The following is a 17,885-nucleotide window of genomic DNA, read 5'->3' as shown; positions in this document are numbered from 1 at the left end:
AGAACAGACAGACTGCCTTCCTTCTGCTTTTAAAAAACTTTATTAGGCGTGCCATGCACACACTTAATGTCAACCAGCAGTGGCAAACATGGGTGATAAATCAGGCAGAGCAAAACAAAGCTACAAAAATGCACAAAACATCTATCTGTATTTGAGACAACTTAATGAGGATCTTTAGAAATTTAAAAAAGTTACCAGCAGGTAGTATGTTCAAACTTGTGAGCACAAGTCTGTAAGCAGGCACAGATACCGTGATGCATCATTTTGTGACTTTTGTAAACACTGCTGCCTAGAAGGAGGAAAAACAACTTGGGAGAAAAAAAATCAAAATGTCACACTGTGGAGACAGGCTACTTTAAATTCCTCTCAAGGCCTGTCCTAAACATCCAGCAAAAGGTTTGTTGGACAAAAAGCACTTTGGCTGCCACGCACAGGGAGAAGGCTGCCATGAAATGTTTGCCAGCTGATCCTGTAAGTAAGTAGGTTAAAAGACTAATAACAAATACATAGAACTACAGAGAAAATCATAGACTAAAAACATTAAAATATGGAATCTCATTTAATGTGCTGTTTGCACACCCTTGGAGAGTTATTGCCCACATGCATCACCGGTGCAACAGCACAGCTATTTCTGTAGAGGCCTCCACCAAATCTTTTAGTCCATTTAACCACAGGGTCATTTTTTGTCATAAACGCTAGGTGCCAGTGCTAATTAATCATGAGCCTTCTCAATGTTTATGTTTTGGCAGCAGCTTGACATAGGGCAGATTATAAGGAGAACAGTGCACACATTAAAACACTTCAAAATGAATAAAAGCAAAATAATAAAACTGTTTCAAACCAATCACTAACCTGATAAAGCCCTGAATGCTACACAACCCTAACAAGGCCTCTACCCTCAAGTCATTGTGACAGTAACACAAGTTTCACACATTTCGCCAGTAAAACCTAACAGTGCAGCAAATACCTGACCCACGGATTCAAACACAGTATGGCCAAATAAATACAAGGAGAAACTCAGTGCAAAAGGAGTCAGGGAGTACATTGAAAAACAACATTACATTTGGCAAATGATACCCTTATGAGGAACTACTAATTGGCAGGGGGGGTAATAAAATAGCCGTTCTAGCTGCAGCGTGCTCTCTTCTTTTACATGCCAAATGTTTAAGTTTGTTCTCAGACTTTGAGATTGTTCGCTCGACTCAAACAATGATTACATCCTGAGGCTAAAAAGCTAGCTTGTGTTGATATTAAAAGAAAAAAAGATATTCAGAAAAACAACAGCTCATTTCATTTCAGTAGAGAGATTCACAGTAGAAATAAAAGATCTGCTTCTGAAGATAATTGGTAAGATAACTGTAAAGCCAGACTTATGTTGGTGACCACATGTCAATCAAGGGAAGGCACAGAAAACACAGGAGGGTTAGCGTTGGAAGGATCAGTTTGTGACACACATTTGAAAAAGCTTAGCTTACCAAAAACATATAAACACTCTTCAAATACTTTTCCTCCCGTGCTACTCATGGCAGACCTGAATTTCTCGATTGTGTGCTGCACACAGTTTTGGGTTACCGCAGCATTGAGCTTTCAACAGAGCAGTGGAAAGGATTTAGGGACATCTAGTGGTGAGGTTCTAGATTGCAACCGACCAATGACGGCTCCCCTCACTGTCCCTGCTTCAAGTGTGTAGTTTAAACTGGGAAGACTACTGGACTACTAAGTCTTGGGCCTAGAAATTCAGTGAAAGTAGTTTGCTTTTGACAGATGTTGGCCAACAGAATTAAAAGACTACACCTGACTTTGTCATCAGCAAACTAGGGTAGAATGGTCAGAAACAGTCAGTGTTTATACTTCATGTAGCTGCTTTCCATTTTTTGCATCATTTATTGGCGATGAGGTTTTGCCTGAAACTCTTGGCTAGTCTTCTGTTTTGGCCTTCAACTTTAGAACCAGTGCTCCTTACAGGTGAGCACAGCTGATGGAAAGACTGGCAGAGTTCAGTTGTGTAAACTGTCATGGCGAGGTATTAAAAAGTTAAAAAATTCCAGCTGAACTAATCATCTACTGCATCAGCACTTGTTAATATTTTGGTATGATGAATGAATCTTAGTCAAACTTAAGAGGATTAAAAGCTGGCTATAAAAAAAACCCTAACTGTAACTTTGGCCTTGATGGCACGCTTATATAAATAAACTCTAAACACATTTGTCTTGCAGACCTTAGCGTACATTTTCTGCAAGCTATCCAACAAAAAAACAAACTCATATATGTCCTATGTATTGTACTTAACCTACATCTGCATCATAATAACACAAAGCAAGCTACACAGACACCACACCATGTGGAGTCAGGGTCAGTGAGGGAGTTAAGATTCCAGCATGTTTTTGCTGACCATCTATGAACCAGCAGTTTTACCTAAATCATAATCCTTTAAAGAATAAGTTAAAAACAGCAGCCAGCTTCTTCAAACCTAAAATAACTTTGTGTCCTACGATACCTTAAAATACTGATAAATTAGCCGAGTAAGTTACCACTTATATAATCTTACCAGCAGACAGCTACTCTGTCCAGAAACAGCCTTAATATTTCAACTACAATCATTAATCTGACACCTTCACTGTCAACCAATCAAAACTGTCAGGGGCCATGATATGAGGGCATCATTTTAGGCAATATGGTCAAACAGTTAGACTGTTAATTGTTACTTTGATTCACACATTGCTTATATATGATCAGGAAGTAAGAGGATTTTGGTTGCAAAGACAAAAGACATCATAATCATTGTTCATGAAATCTTTGTCCACCTCTATTGCTTTTAAATGTGACCCGTCTATCATGGCCAATCACAACACTCTTCAGACATCTCTGGTACTCTCATGGACTCTCTGCCACTATGACGACTGAGGTTCTGCCTCACAGGGGGCGCTGTGACTCTGCTCTGTGTCCATGGCTTCCTCCTCTGCCTGAATCAACTCTTCCTCCTCTGCCTCTTCCTCCTGCTGCCGTGCAGTTGGCGGCTGCTCCTCTGATTGGCTCTCACTCGCTGCCTCTGCAGTGCATTGTCCATCCTCCTCCAGCTCTTTCTCATCTGAGGAGAAGATGTGCAAGTCAGATGTTTTTTTTAAGGAGTAAAGAAAAAGAACTGAACAATTCAGGAGAGAGTGAGATAGTGTGAAAAATTTGAAGTAGAACAAATGATTTGATTGTTGGCAGTCAAAATCAGGGGTGAATTAAGGTCATGTTAAGTATTCTTTTGCTCGGGTTAACATCAGTTACACAAGTTTAAACAAATGATTAATCAAAACAAGGACATGTTTCTGATCACAACAAAAAAACACTCTTCAATCATCTCTGGTGTGACAGACACAAAGTATTAGAATATTAAATGATTCGATTGATTGGGATTATCACATCTTAGTGTTTCACTGTGGATCTGAAATAAATAAAGGGTGAATAAATGAATTGAACACTTTAAGATTAATTACATCACATTAAAAACATTAAACCCAGACTGTTAATCTGAACACCTGAGGCCCTATTTAGATATAATGTATATTCCATGAGATGATGGCTGTTAAAATGGTTAACCTGCTCAAACCATTGTCATATCATTGAAGTCATCTTAAAGCTCCTGTGAGGAGTTTTTAGCTGGTTTTCCATCATTTAAGCTGCAAAAGCAAACAAGGCTAGTCCTAACCCCCCATCAACAAGGAGTCGGATTTTTCTACACATTTTAACAGGATAAAATAACTGGCGTGGTACTGCTCTGTCCATAGGGGGCGCCAAAATTAACACTGAATAAAAGGTTCCCCACAGGAGCTTCAAAGAAATACACTTACCATACTTGGGTTTAAATCAATAGATGCAAAATAAAAATTCATGCAAAAACACTAGGGATGCACTGAAAATTGGGCCACCGAAACAATTTTTTTTACCGAAACAACACGACCGAAACAGAATGTTGTGATGACACAAGCAAAAAACGCGTCTGGATTGCTTCGTGCAAAAGAGAGTCCTGCAGCACAGATCACGAGTTCCCCGCAACATTCACTTCACACCAGTGGGTCTTAATAAAGAACATTCCCTCTCTTCTTGCCCCCTTTGAGCTGCTAACTAAAAGAGATCGAATCCTCCGATGCATCTGTAGCTCTTGTTATTCCTTTAATTGCAGCACTAAAGCGTCTTCTAAGCAAAGAGGTTGAGACGGACCACGGAGTGAAAACAATGAAAAGTACACTCTTAGAGTCTGTCAGCACACGTTTCACTGAGATCTATTCAGATTCTCTGCACTTCATCGTGACTGTACTTGATCCCAGTTATAAAGATCATTACTTGGATGTGGGAATAAAGCAGCAGGAGAAATGATCCAGGCCGCTATGGATGCAGAGAACCCGCTTGGAGACGGAGAAGCGCACACCACAGGAGAAGGAGAACAGAGCGGCCTAGGGGCAGGGGCGTGTCCAGAGCTTTTTGACCGGGGTGGCCTAACTGAGGCTCTCACATAGGTAGGGGTGGCCAGTGCATTTACAAATAAATAACATTTACCCTTCCTGTCTTCACAACATACTTTCATTAAAGTATCAAACAGTTGTTATATTACCCTTTGACTTCAAAAAGAAAACATGACAAAGTGGCATACATCTTCTAAGCTTAATTTTTTAAGGACTTTCAAAAGATGTTTTTTTAAATCACATTTCAGGATAAAGAGCCTAGAAAATGCCCGCGCAACACAAACAGAAAATACTCGGCTTAATCTCAAATCCAAGGAGTGAAATGTTAAAATTGTCCCCAGTCTCCCTAATAATAATTGCATAATAATTTCTTTCGGTGTTTCGGTTTTCGGCCAAGAATTTTCATTTCGGTGCATCCCTAAAAAATACCTGACAGTCTTTTTTTGTAATCCAACAAGACACAAAATGATCACTTCTATATTTCATTATGAAGACACATGTTAAGAGTACATCAGGCTTTTTAGACGTTTGAGACATTAAACATGTAGATTCAAAGGAGACTTAATCAACAAGGAAACGCAGCTAAATATTTTGTTCACTCAGTGAAGACCAGATCTGAGTCAAACAAGTGTTTATTTTTGAATTTTTCATAGTCAGTGGATATTTTTGGATTGATCCATTGGGACAATTCAAGCAACGCTACATTAGTTGTCAAACAAAGAGTTACTGTGAACTTCTAAACTTAAAAAGGTGGATTCTAATCTCGAAATGGGATTAATTGTGTTTTTAAACAATATTGAACTCAGATCTGGCGTAGACATTCAGTGACTGCTGCTAACCCCATTGTTGTTTTAGTTTGATTAGTGGTTAGAGATTTGGGACAGGCTGAGCTCTACAATGTTATGGATTCTACAGCCAAGAAAATAGACCCATTCCGGGGGTTGATCAAATCGATCGAATCAGCTCAAATTAAGCCAGATCAGACAGTGCAGGAAGGGAAGGGGAACCTGGGCTCTGCAGTGGTTGGTTCTGAGGACTCTTTGGACTCTGCTGGATCCGGAAACTGTGGACCATATTCCACGGAGCCGGAGCCTTAGCTAGAGGCAAGATCACACTGTTACCCAATGATCATAATTATGTTAAACTTAGATTTGACAAGGAACCTCTGTGCGCAGTCAATATGATGGAGGCAGTCTGATGACACAACCTTGTTTTGTTGCACTTATTGTATCTGTAATTTTAGACTTCTTTAACTGTTTTAATAACTTCATTACTGCAAGAGAGAATCAAATTCAAGAAACTACTGTATACTGCTAGCCTGGCATCACCGGATCCATCAAGCAGCTCAGCTGGCAGGAGGGTCTGGAACCACTGTCACTCTTAACGACTTCCCTATGATCTCAGATACAACGGACCAGTCAGAGACCTTTAATTAGAAATGGGGCGGGTTCTATAAAATGATGACACAGGAAAGCCGCCCAGCCAATTAAACAACCAAGATGGCAGCTTCTGAGGCAGGGTGGTCCAGTTTGAAATGAACTGGATGATGTATTTTCATTAAATCAAGTACAAACAACTACACTTTGAGAGATTTGTTTGCTGTACTGTCGACTAGATTTGGTGGAAGTTTAATTTGCCAACTTCACAGGAGTCCCATGCTGCATTGATCTGATTGGTTGTATGTCTGTCCAATCACTACCAGAGGCATTTCTGCATGCTCCCGTTGCTAAGTTACAATTCCCCATGCAAAAAGGAAATTAATTGAACGGCTCAGTCTGGTGATGCCAGGCAAACATAGTATCTTCTACACATACTTTTGCTTTGTTGCACCACCCTGCAAGCAGGCAATTGGGTTAGCATTTTTTTCCTGCAACTGTTGGATAATGCTGTAAGGACTCATTTATTTCTGACTGATTTCATCTGATGACAACTGTGTTTTGTCTCATTGTCCTCTCACAACTACAAACAGGAGAGTGTCAGAACGAAACATGTTGAAGCAGCATTTAGTCATTATGCACCACATATCTGGAACACACTCCCTGAAAGCTGTAGGTCTACTCCAACTCTCACCTCTTTTAAATCAAAGATTAAGACTTTTTTTATTTGCCCCTGCCTTCCTATCTTAGCTTATTTTAACTTGGTTTAATGCAATTTACTTTTAATATATTTCTAATTATCCTTTTCTTTTCTATGTTTTGTTATATTTGTCATTTTAATTATGTTCTTTTATGCTTGTCTGAATGTTCCCAATGCTTTTAATGTAAAGCACATTGAGTTGCCCTCGTGTATGAAATGTGCCATACAAATTGAATTAAGCGATTTTGAGCACTTAGAAAAGCGCTTTATAAATTTTATGAATTATTATTATTATTACAAATAAAGTTGCCTTGCCTTGCCTAAATGGTGATATTAAAGTTAAGACGAGAATCAAACACAAACAAATGATGAAGGTCAACTAAGAAGCATCTAACACGGGTGGTTAGGACATGGAGTAAGTAACAAAGATGCACAGAATGCTGTGAGTATGGCAGAGTGTGTGTGTGTGTGTGTGTGTGTGTGTGTGTGTGTGTGTGTGTGTGTGTGTGTGTGTGTGTGGGTGTGTGGGTGTGTGTGTGTGTGTGTGTGTGTGTGTGTGTGTGTGTGTGTGTGGGGGGGTTTCTCTAACAGGTCTTTTAAGTCTCATGTCAAATTCAAACCTTGTTTACCATTAAATTGACTGATCCAAAATAAAACATCTGATAGTTCTTTCAGTGTGACTGAAACAGGACAGATTACATTTTCCTCCTAAGTTTTAACATTTCTTCTTTCAGCTATGCTCTAGGCTGTAACAGAAATCCATTCCACTCTCATCTCAGACCTGAGGAGACCTGTTTTGTTGCTCTTCTCTGCTGCTTGTCTGTGTATCTGTGTGATTCAGTACCTCCAGAGGGGGGCGGGCTTTCCTCTGTATCTGCTCCAGAACGCCTTGCTGGTCCAGGTGAACGTGATTCTGCTCGCAGCCTTCTCTCGTAGCTGAACTCTGGAAGCCTGGGAGCCTGAGGGCGTGTCTTCCTTGCTGGATTCAGGAAGTAGCAATAAGCGCATCGATATGCTGGGGAGATGGAGATAAAAAATCAGGAGGATGAATAAAGAAAATCACAGAAGGGGTAGTACTGTTTTCAGGGTTCCTACACACTTTTAAAATTATAATGTAAGACCGTTTAAGAAAAAATTGCAATGTACACAGGTCTGGCATATTTAACTATAAATTCAAAGTTTAAAAGCTCTTTTACAAACTTTGAAAGCCACCTTGTTGCTTGTCCCTGCCAAACATTCCCATCTTCTACTTTGAAATAATGTTTTCCCCACTCATTCAGTAAAAACAACAAACTCAGCTAGTGCTAGCTTGCTTAGCAAATGTAACATATAATAACTATGTCGTTAAGCAGTAAGTTCAAATGTTATTTATGTAGCATTGCTTTGTAAATCAGTTGTTCCTGTGTTGTATCCCCTGCTGTGTGGTAGCTTTGGTAAGCCCGCTTCAAGTATTACTTTCTGGTGTTTATCCTCTCAAAGACTCATCTAACAGCATGTTTCTTTTAGAATCGATATGGTTCATCTCATTAGACTCTGTTCTTACCTAGGTATTCAAACTCCTCCTTCAGAGCCATGCCGTTATGAGAAAAGCACTGTTGACAGACCAGAGCATACCTTAAGGAAGGAAAGAGAGACAGAGGGAAAGAGAGAGACATTATTATATCATAACCAGTGTTGTAGTCAAGACCACATTAACCGAGACCAAGACATGTCCGAGACCAGAGTCCCCCAAGACCAAGACATTTAGGGATCGAGACTGAGTCAAGACCAAGACCAAGGCAGGGCAAGACCGAGACAAGACCAAGACCATATATATCAATGAAAAATCATCATGAGAGGTAACAAAATAAAAGACTTCTGTTTATTTGATTTAAGTGTGCTTTGAATACTATTGACAGCAACAAACAAGGTTAGGTTTCGTCTTGGTTGCCTTTCTTTTGACTCCTTAAGTTTCGTTTTCTCTCTTATCACAGTAATGACAGGGACACAGAGTGCATCAGTGGTGGTATCGACCGGTCTTGTTATAAAATACGAGAGTCCGCCTAGTCCGAGACCGAGACAAGACCGAGTGAAAATGCTTTCGATTTCGAGACGAGACCGAGACCTTAAATAAGCGGCATCGAGACCAAGACCGGTCTTGAATACTACAACACTAATCATAACTTTTGGAATTTAGAAATGATCTATTCAGTTATTTGGTTAAAGTGCTGGAGGATTTCAGGTAACCCCTTGACAAAGTTTCCTCAAACAACAAATGAAGAATATTCTTCCATAAAGTGGCTAGAAAAATCTTCAACAGTTCTAATGCTTTTTTCGGTTCTCTTTTCTTTGCCAATAGGAGGCAACATCAACAGGGTTTAAGTCCTTCCCAATGCTACATACAGTGCAGAATGGTAGGGTGACAGTCGTGTAACATTGGCTCAAGAACATGCCCTTATGGAGAATCAGCAGACTGCTAAATTATACAGACAGTGAGAAAGTTACAAGCCAATTCTACAAGAGGGGTTTCACATATTAATATGGGGTCCTCACCTGTTCTGTGGTCCATCTCCTACTAGATACTCAATGACTCTGTCCATTGCTCCCCTGTCTTTGGGCAGTATTGGTCTTGCTAATGGAGGACCTGGTGGATGTAAACCTGCAAAAACAAACAAACAGAGGCACAATTACTCTTTTGAATCAGAATATAAAGTGTGTGGTTACAGATTTGTTTGAGTTCACATTTAAGTTCAGATTTTTGCTGTATTTACCTCAATACAATGTGGACACAGAGAACCGATTATCAGAGAGAATGTATTGATCAACTTAAATACCTACCGACACCAGGGATAGGAGAGCAGGGGGTCCTGGGTATTGCACCCTGGAGGACAGAGGCGGACAGAGCAGATCTCTCTGGTGGTCCTCCTGGAGCTGAGAGAGGGAAATGTCCTGTAAGGAGAGTAACATGGGAACCCAGACAATGACACATGTCTAAAAGAACTAAGTCAGGGGCAACTGGACTTTCTGTTCAGTCCAGTTGACTTTGACTTGAGTCCCTGAGCTGGATGCCTGAGAATCAGCTGAGACAGACTTGTTGTATCCTTTGGTGAAAGAATACAACTGACAGGCTCTAATGCTCAGGTCACAAGGCTGTAAGACCCAGCATCAAAGTTGACACACTTACAAAATGTAATACTTCTGCATACTCAACACAAAGTATCTCTGTCTGCCCCCTTACCCACAGGTGTACCTCCTGGTGCCAATGTGGGCCGTGCTCCCTGGGGAGTCATTGCCATGGGACCCGGGGTGCCCATCGGCATAGGTCTCATTTGCATGCCTCTTTGTCGAATCTCTGCAAAGAGAAGAGAGTTCATTGCATAATGTATTCTGTAGCAGGGGTATGACTTTGTCTCTGCTTCAGTCATTGTACTCTGGTGGCAATAAATCACAGTTATCAGTCATCTGAGTGTTGTACCTTGTCCTGGCCTGGGAGTCATCTGAGGACGCACAGGAGTCGACTCCAGCTCCTAAAACATAACGACAAAGCATGCAGAAGTCAAACAATGAGGATTTAATTTGAATAGGAAGCCAAATCAAAGAAGAAACACTCACAGCTTTCCTCTTTGCCTCAGGATCAAAGCGTTCCAGGATGAGTTTTGCGTTTTTGTATGTTTCCGTTTCCATCACTTCCTCTAGCTGTAAACACAAAAACAGAGAAACATTCACTCAAACGTGCAGAGTGATTTGTGATACCTTGATTTCAACACTTACAAGTCCTGAAGGTAAAAACGGAGCTGTTCAAGCTAAATTGGCAAAAGAAACAAAGCAGTTGTGATGAGGAGTTATTCTTGTTTGACAAGTTGTGCACTATCTTGCATTTTGACTTAAGGGTAACTGACTGAGGCTAAGAGAGAGAAACCACTTGACATAACTTCTACTCTCCCTCCGAACCAGTCAGTGATAGATGCATAGACAAAATCCGACCAGGTAAGATTTTCACACTTACGATCTTTTTCTTGGAAGCCTTTAAATCTTCTAGTTTATCATCTAAAAACAGAGACAGAAAATAATCAGTCAGTTCACCTCATTTTCAATTAGTATAGTCCACCATCTATTAAGATGTATTAATCAAACATATTGCACATGCTTTGAATACTGTTAAGCTAATACCTCATATATGAATATCTTATTTGTGATCAAATTTTTATTTTATTTTTTCTTTCCAAAAAATAGAAAAGAAAAGAAAAAAATAAAGTATGGATAGACATATGGACATTACAAAAATAGAGTACATATTCACACACGAAGGCTCATATACAAATACCATGAATGCACAATTAAAACAAAATAATGATAGTAATAATCCTGATAAAATAAATATGAGAAGAAGAAGAAGAAGAAGAAGAAGAAGAAGAAGAAGAAGAAGAAGAAGAAGAAGAAGAAGAAGAAGAAGAAGAAGAAGAAGAAGAAGAAGAAGAAGAAGAAGAAGAAGAAGAAGAAGAAGAAGAAGACAAAAAAAGATATGAATATCAACTATGTTTGAAGCTTTAGTTGTATAAAAGCATCAGATAGAAATGTATTTTTGATGTTCAGAACACTCATCACAAGTTTTAATCTTATAGGCAGACTCTCTGAAATCAATGCAGCTTTATATGTTACTATAGGATGTGTGTGAAAGGATAACAGTGTACTATTGTAAAAAAAAAAAAAAAAAGGTTTTACTGTTATATGTGCCAAAAAAACAGATTTGTGAGTTCTAGAAGTCTGCAACAGGAAGACAAAGGTAACAATAATTCTGTAAGTATTCAGTCGAAGCGTCATTGAAGTTGTTCGATCAATTCAAGCCTGAAAAAGATGTGACTACTAAGGCAGCAAAATGAGCCTCCATTGGTAGTCTATATACACAGTTTAGCTGTGAGAACAAAATGTTTTTTGCACACAGAAAACAATGAAGCAATTGGCTTCACTGATTAGTTTCAAAGGGTTGTCAGCTGTAGGGACAGGAGGACAGAGAGTGACTAAAGACCACTTACTGTTTCTCTCAGTGCGTTTGCAAAAGAGGAAGACCAACAGCTTTCTGATCAACCAAACCCTGAGAGCCAGAGAAAAAAGAGAATATGACGGAAAACGATACAACAAGCACAGTGCATACCAGGAACAGGGTATTAAAATTATATTTTTAACAGTGCACGTCTAAAGTGATGTATACTGCATAATGGGGATGTAAGGATATATCGCAAGTTGGTAAAAAAATCGATAGAAATAAGGGTGGATTAAAATTGATTCAACAAAATTTGTATCTGGATATTATTTTTAAACAGTAGAAGGCGCTGTCTGCATTATACTCCGCTTGTTCAACATCATTAAGTCTCTTGCGCTGCTCTCTCGTCACTCGCTGAGTGGAGGTGTTTTAAGTTTAAAGCATTTTTCAGAATCAGCTGACTGCACACAGCGGAGACGCTCAGCTGGGGGCTGCGGCTGAGTGACAGGTCTCCACAGCTGACCACATACACATGCATTATTTTTCTCAAAAGGAACAAGAAAACTGAACACCGAGTCTAAAATATGATCCTGTTCAGTAGTTCTGTTGCAGTAAATCCGCATGTTGAAGTCTGAGTCTTCACTTTATAACCATGTGTCCGCAGAGATTATTTATAAGCCTGCTCCTCACAATGATATTCAGCGTATTTAACATTTTGAACACCTCAATATGATCCTGGCTGTTTAATACCGTCAGTTTTATACACTGCGTCATGAAGGAAATTTTGATTTAGGGGGAAAAAACAGCATTTGCCGTTATTTTTGACATGGAAAACCTTTGCGTTTTTTTAATGATTAAACAATAATTGATTGTTAACATTTCCAAAGATCGATCACGGAAAATACTTAAAATTTACATCCCTAATTTAAAGAGATTTACCTTATTTGATTTAATATTTAAGACTTTCATTTGGGAATCATTCACTTTTCATATCTCTATAATTGCTGTGAAATTTTCCAGCAAGGTATTTTTGTGCAGCCATTTTTAGTTTTTTGCAAGGTGCTGAAAAAAAGTGTGCAGTGGTTTTATTTGAGTTACAACACACCTTAAAAATGAAAAAGGATTACTTTGTTTACAAAGAACTATAAGAGACAAAATATATATATTACAACTGTCCATATCTGAGAATTGAAATAAAATAATAGTTATTTAAACTGAAAGTTCAATCCAGTTTTCTGGAAAATCATTAGAGAATCAAGAGTGAATCGTATCGTGAACCAAAAATCAGGATTCGGATTTAATCGTGGGTTAAGTGTATCCTTACATCCCTACTGCATAACAATAACAATAAGACACACTGCAGATCTGCAGATGGTAATGAAGCATACTGTAAAACAAAGTGAGCACTCACAGCACAGGGTAAATGAAGAAAGGCAGGGCCATGGACAGTCTCTGCAGCCATTGTTCAGGCAGGTAGAGATAGTACACGATCAGAGACGTCAGCAGGTAGAGGACTGACGAGTAGAGGATCAAGCGGCCCACCCACAGCTGCAGACAGACACACACACAAACACATTACTACTACTACTACTACTAATAATAATAATAAAATATTGCACTGCTCAATTTGGATGTTTCTCTTTTACTTCACCTTTTGCAGACGCTGGTTTTTGGCTCTAAACTCCTCCAGATCTTTGATGTCCTGAAGGAGAAAGGTGCATTTATTTAAACACGTCAAATCTCACACCATTAAGTGCTGACATGAGCGTTCTTTAAGTAATGCTGCATCAACAAAATAGTTGCCTTTCTAATGAAGCAGAATTAATAATGTTCATTTCAAAACAGTGTTAAGTTAAGATGGAATATCCGCCAGAGTGATCATACAGAGTTCAATAATCCTGCTTATGACATTTAATGACATCTAATAGAAGTCTGTACCTTGTCAATGTTCTCCAGCTGCTCAACTGTGGTTGGCTTTGCCTGAATTGAGGATAAAGATCAGACAATCATCATCAGGTTCATCTGAGCTATTAACACAACACAAACCTCCAACAGATACAGGACTGAATTATCAAAGACAGGTTCTGTGTCACTTAAACATACATCTTATTTCTCTTCATTTCTTTCTGTACCAACATGTTTTTACCTCATCTCTCTAAAATAAATGACTCTTCTAATTACTGGTTGCACTTTCTGCTGCTCACTCTCTCTTGCTGTCCCTCTGTCTGTCCCTCAACTTTCCTAGTATGTCTAAAAATAGTGTATGAATTTAATCTAGCTCAGGGCACTGGGTTCGGTGTGCTGATGGCAAACGTACCCAGATTGTCTTTAGTATAGCCATCACCCAAGTGTAACGCAGTAGAGTAAAATCTACTGTGAATCTTTGTTCTGAACTACGTTTTTTTATCCACAAAAAACAACAAATATATTTGCACATTTCCAAGAATCAGGTTAAAGGTTAGAATTAGTCTTAAATGCACTTTGGCACAAAGCCATAATGAACTGCAGAGGCATTGATTTCCATCTACTCTTCTTTCCAGCGCCTATAGTTAAAAAAAAAACTTTAAAATGCTCTGTAGTATTTCTAAAGTGACATTTATTGAGCTATGTAAGCTTTAATAACATGTTTAACTGATGTGTCACAATTATGAAGTGTTGTTTATATTCTGCCGCCTCTTCTTTAAACCATGCAATGTTAACTCCTCTCTTTTGCATTCCTTTTGGTAATGAAGCCTGAAGTGTTTTTGACTTCACTCTGTATTTTCACTCATCCACTTACCCTCCACCGGGATAACAGGGCCCCCATGTCGGTAGATTAGAATAATCTCCTCCTTGACTCACTGTAGAACAGAACATCTTTGTTAAACAACATGCTTTAGGTCAACAAAACCAAGAAGTCTCACAAGTGTGCTGCTAAATGTCACAACTAAGCCTTGCTGGAAGATTTATATAACTCTTACATCATCACCGGATTTGGCGAGCAACCTATGGTATCAGTAGTCACAATGGTCCCCGTTGTGATAGTGGATTTACAGGGGAAATCTTTACTCGTTGCGCCTCATTCACTTCCTCAAAGAATGTCATATCATAGGACTTCACAGTAATGACAAAGATCACAATTCAAGTGAGTCTTTCTCTGAGATTTGTCAGTGACATAGTCCAGATCAATCTTTATAATCCATCTTATACTTCACATTAAAAGCTGTTCCTTCAGCATGGCTGGTGTACGCTCACAATGAACAGCTGCTGTTTTCACTCTCTGTATAAAGGGCAACTCTTACTCAAAAGGTTATGATGACATTGGCGAGTGGTTTGCCTTTTGACCAGATATGACCTATCAAAATATGACTCAGCAATTTCTACTCTTAACATCATGTCCACTTGTAGCTGCTGATGTGATGTCACAGCTGTCAATTCAGCAGTTCCTTTTGTGATAAGATAATGAGACACAGAGAATGTATGTGCAGATGTTTTTAGATTTTAGGTAAGCAATGGTAAGAAAGAGAAACTACGGTGGCCCCGAAGGACAAAACTAATTTACCAAAGATGAAACACTTTTATAAAGATGTAGACAAATTTACATATTGGAAAACATTTTTACATGTAAGAAAACAAAATTACATCAGCAAAACACTTTTACCAAAAAAGAAGGAAAAAGAAAAAGCGTAACGAGCGCTGTGCATTATGGGAAGCAGTACGTGAGGCAGACTGGTCCGATGCATACTGTGAAATTTTCCTGAAACAGTAGACATCCGGGTAGTTTTGGCTTACTGCAGATTTTACTCTTGTTCACATACTGCTAACTACATACTGAATTTTGGCCAAATCAGTACGTACTGCTAGTATAGTAGGCGGTTTCAGAAACCGCCTAAATGATCCCTCATTCGATCATTCCCGGATCACTTCTGGTATTTGGTACATTTCCTTTCCATTAAAAATGAATGTAAATTTGTTTCAGAAATGGTAAAAGTGTTCCACTGTTCATAAAATTGTCTCCCAGCTTGTAAAATTGTTTTTGATTTTGTACATTTATTTTCTTAAATTAAAATTTTTCCTGAAATGTAAATTTGTTTTCGCCTTGGTAAAAGTGTTTCGATTTTGTACATTTGTTTTCCACAATGTAAATTTGTCTCCAACTTTGTAAAATTGTTTCATCTTTAGTACATTTGAATTGTCCTTCAGGGCCACCGTAAGAAACAGACTTCAGAATTCATCCTGTTAACCAAATAATCAACACACATTTATAAAGCTTTCAATGCTGACTACAGCGAAATGTTGACGGATTTAACTGGCGTTTTGATCAGTTGTATTTAAGTGTGTACACAGTGACCTCGTGGCACATTCCTAGAGGTAAATCGGTGCAATACTCTACATTTTAACCTTTCAAAGCCTCAGTGGTAAAAACAGGTTCGAGTTCCAGCAGGGCAGTAAACAGACCAATGCTGGTGGTTCTACCTGCTTTATCCCAAGACCGTCTTTTTATAGTTATTTTCCACCCATTTTACAGGGGTGCGGTATTTTCCTATTAAGCCTTGTCCCCTAACACCTCAAACATAATTAAACATCATTGGTGTAAGTTTTAAGCAATGCAATAGAGTCATAATGTTTGCTAAGTTTCTGTAGCTTCTCCCACACATCACTGTAAACACGTACAGTTGCTAGCAGGCAACAATGACGTTTTAAAACCACACAGAGTCCATCATCCACCTCATCTGAAGCTCTATGAGTGCATGTGGTGCAAATTGAACAAACCCAAACACAAAGTGTGTTTTAATTCAATGCTACTCTTAGCTAGCTACTGCCTCAACAACAATAGACTTGTAGCGATACAACCTCAATAGACACTAGCTTTTAGGTTTTCTAACCTCATTAAAAGCCTTTAAATCAAACAATGACTTACATTCGGTGGTATTCTTCGTGTCTGTAAACCTTTCCTGAGGTTAAGTTAGCACAGAAACAAGAAAACAACAGTCTGTGGCTGACACCTCCACTGACATTTCAACTGCCAAGCGAGAGTTGGCGCGGCGTGGAGACGTAATTAACGTTTTTGTGATGACGTCATCCGGAAGTAAACGTGATTCTTTCCCAGAGACCTTTGCGTTGTAGTCTTTTCAGCTCTCTTTTTTTCAATCAAGAAAAAGTCTCAATTAGTAAAACAAAATAAGTAAAAATTAAGATAGATAGAATACAATTTAGATATATAAAATGTTACAAATGTAATTTTGATAAATACAAATGTTACAAATGGATTAAATAGCAGTAATTACAGCCAGTATTAAAAATGGTTCAGTAGTAAGAAGTTGACATGGTGAGATTATGGTTGGTAATGACAGATAAAGCAATATAATAAGTAAATATGGGTATATAGTATGACCGTAACTTGTAGTAAACAATACTAATGTAATATAACATAATATGATATCACAAGATAATTATATAATGTAATGTAATATGCATTATAATGTCATCAGCAGTCAGAGAGTCAGTACGAGGGGGTGTGACAGACAATGCGGGGATGGTTTGGATCTGTTCATGGATCCAATGAGGATGGTAAACACAGATTACAATCAATTACGGTGCAATTAACAAAAAGGGAATCATGTAAGGAAAACAAAACAAAATACTGTGAAACAACAAATAAGGTGCATCAGGGCTACTGAGTGAGTCAGGCATCCAAAAACAATATAAAGCACAAAAAGAGGCAAAGTTCAGCGTAGCAAAAAGCTGATTGGTCAGTCAGTAAATAGAAAACAGAAAGAAAAACAGAAAGGGGGCATTTCATTTTAAATTTCTTTACATGTTTGGCTGTTATAATAGTAGGAAAAGATAAGAAAAAATATATAGGCTACATATAATATACACATACACACATATACATACAAATATACACATACCTATATATAGGCCTACACATGTATAAGCCTACATATATAAACATATACATATTTCAAATTAAAATAATAAATTATGAGCAATGTCTAAACATATCTTGCTTGCAATTTTTCTTGTCCGTAGTTTGTTCAGGGTCGAAAAAAATAACTTTAAATCATTTATAAAACCAGGAAAGGAGGGCTTATAATTTTTCCACTTTGCACAATGGATATGGTATTTACCCCATGTCTTTTTAGCTCTTTGTGGCCCAGACTTCAAGCCCAGACAAGCGCACGGTATGATTAATTTGTCTGATAATGGGTCTGTTAGACCGTATACAGTCTATGGTTAGACCGAGAGAACGATTTCTTCAAAAAAGTGGGTAAAAACATTGAAATGTTCATTAGTTTGAATTAATTTTAGATTTTGTACCATCTTGTCTTAAGTGAAGCAGTTTTAAACCCTAAAACTACAAAAAAACTTGGAAATGGTTCTATTTGAAGGACTTTGAGACAGCATGAAAACAT

General features: G+C 38.4%; 1 protein-coding gene across 4 annotated transcripts; it reads right to left on the bottom strand.

The window, feature by feature from the left end:
* Positions 1-21: 21 nt before the first annotated feature.
* Positions 22-16,539, bottom strand: lnpk (lunapark, ER junction formation factor). Of its 4 annotated transcripts, none has more exons than XM_034681446.1 (15): positions 16,388-16,539; positions 14,267-14,327; positions 13,426-13,467; positions 13,139-13,189; positions 12,899-13,035; positions 11,540-11,598; positions 10,513-10,553; positions 10,119-10,202; positions 9,982-10,033; positions 9,745-9,858; positions 9,345-9,455; positions 9,060-9,165; positions 8,071-8,141; positions 7,372-7,542; positions 22-3,088 (listed from the first exon to the last, which is right to left on the bottom strand). In XM_034681446.1, exons 2-15 carry the CDS (start codon positions 14,291-14,293, stop codon positions 2,892-2,894), a joined length of 1,263 nt encoding a protein of 420 aa, XP_034537337.1. In that variant the 5' UTR covers positions 14,294-14,327; positions 16,388-16,539; the 3' UTR covers positions 22-2,891. The 4 variants fall into 4 exon arrangements, with proteins under 4 accessions (XP_034537337.1, XP_034537339.1, XP_034537338.1 ...); XM_034681448.1 differs by having other exon boundaries at positions 9,345-9,437; positions 16,388-16,537; XM_034681447.1 differs by having other exon boundaries at positions 9,757-9,858; positions 16,388-16,537.
* Positions 16,540-17,885: the final 1,346 nt, after the last annotated feature.

Source organism: Notolabrus celidotus, chromosome 4, assembly GCF_009762535.1.
Source record: "Notolabrus celidotus isolate fNotCel1 chromosome 4, fNotCel1.pri, whole genome shotgun sequence".
NCBI lineage: Eukaryota > Metazoa > Chordata > Actinopteri > Labriformes > Labridae > Notolabrus > Notolabrus celidotus.
The sequence above is the reverse complement of the archived record's forward strand: the minus strand, read 5'-3'. Positions and strand labels throughout refer to the sequence as shown.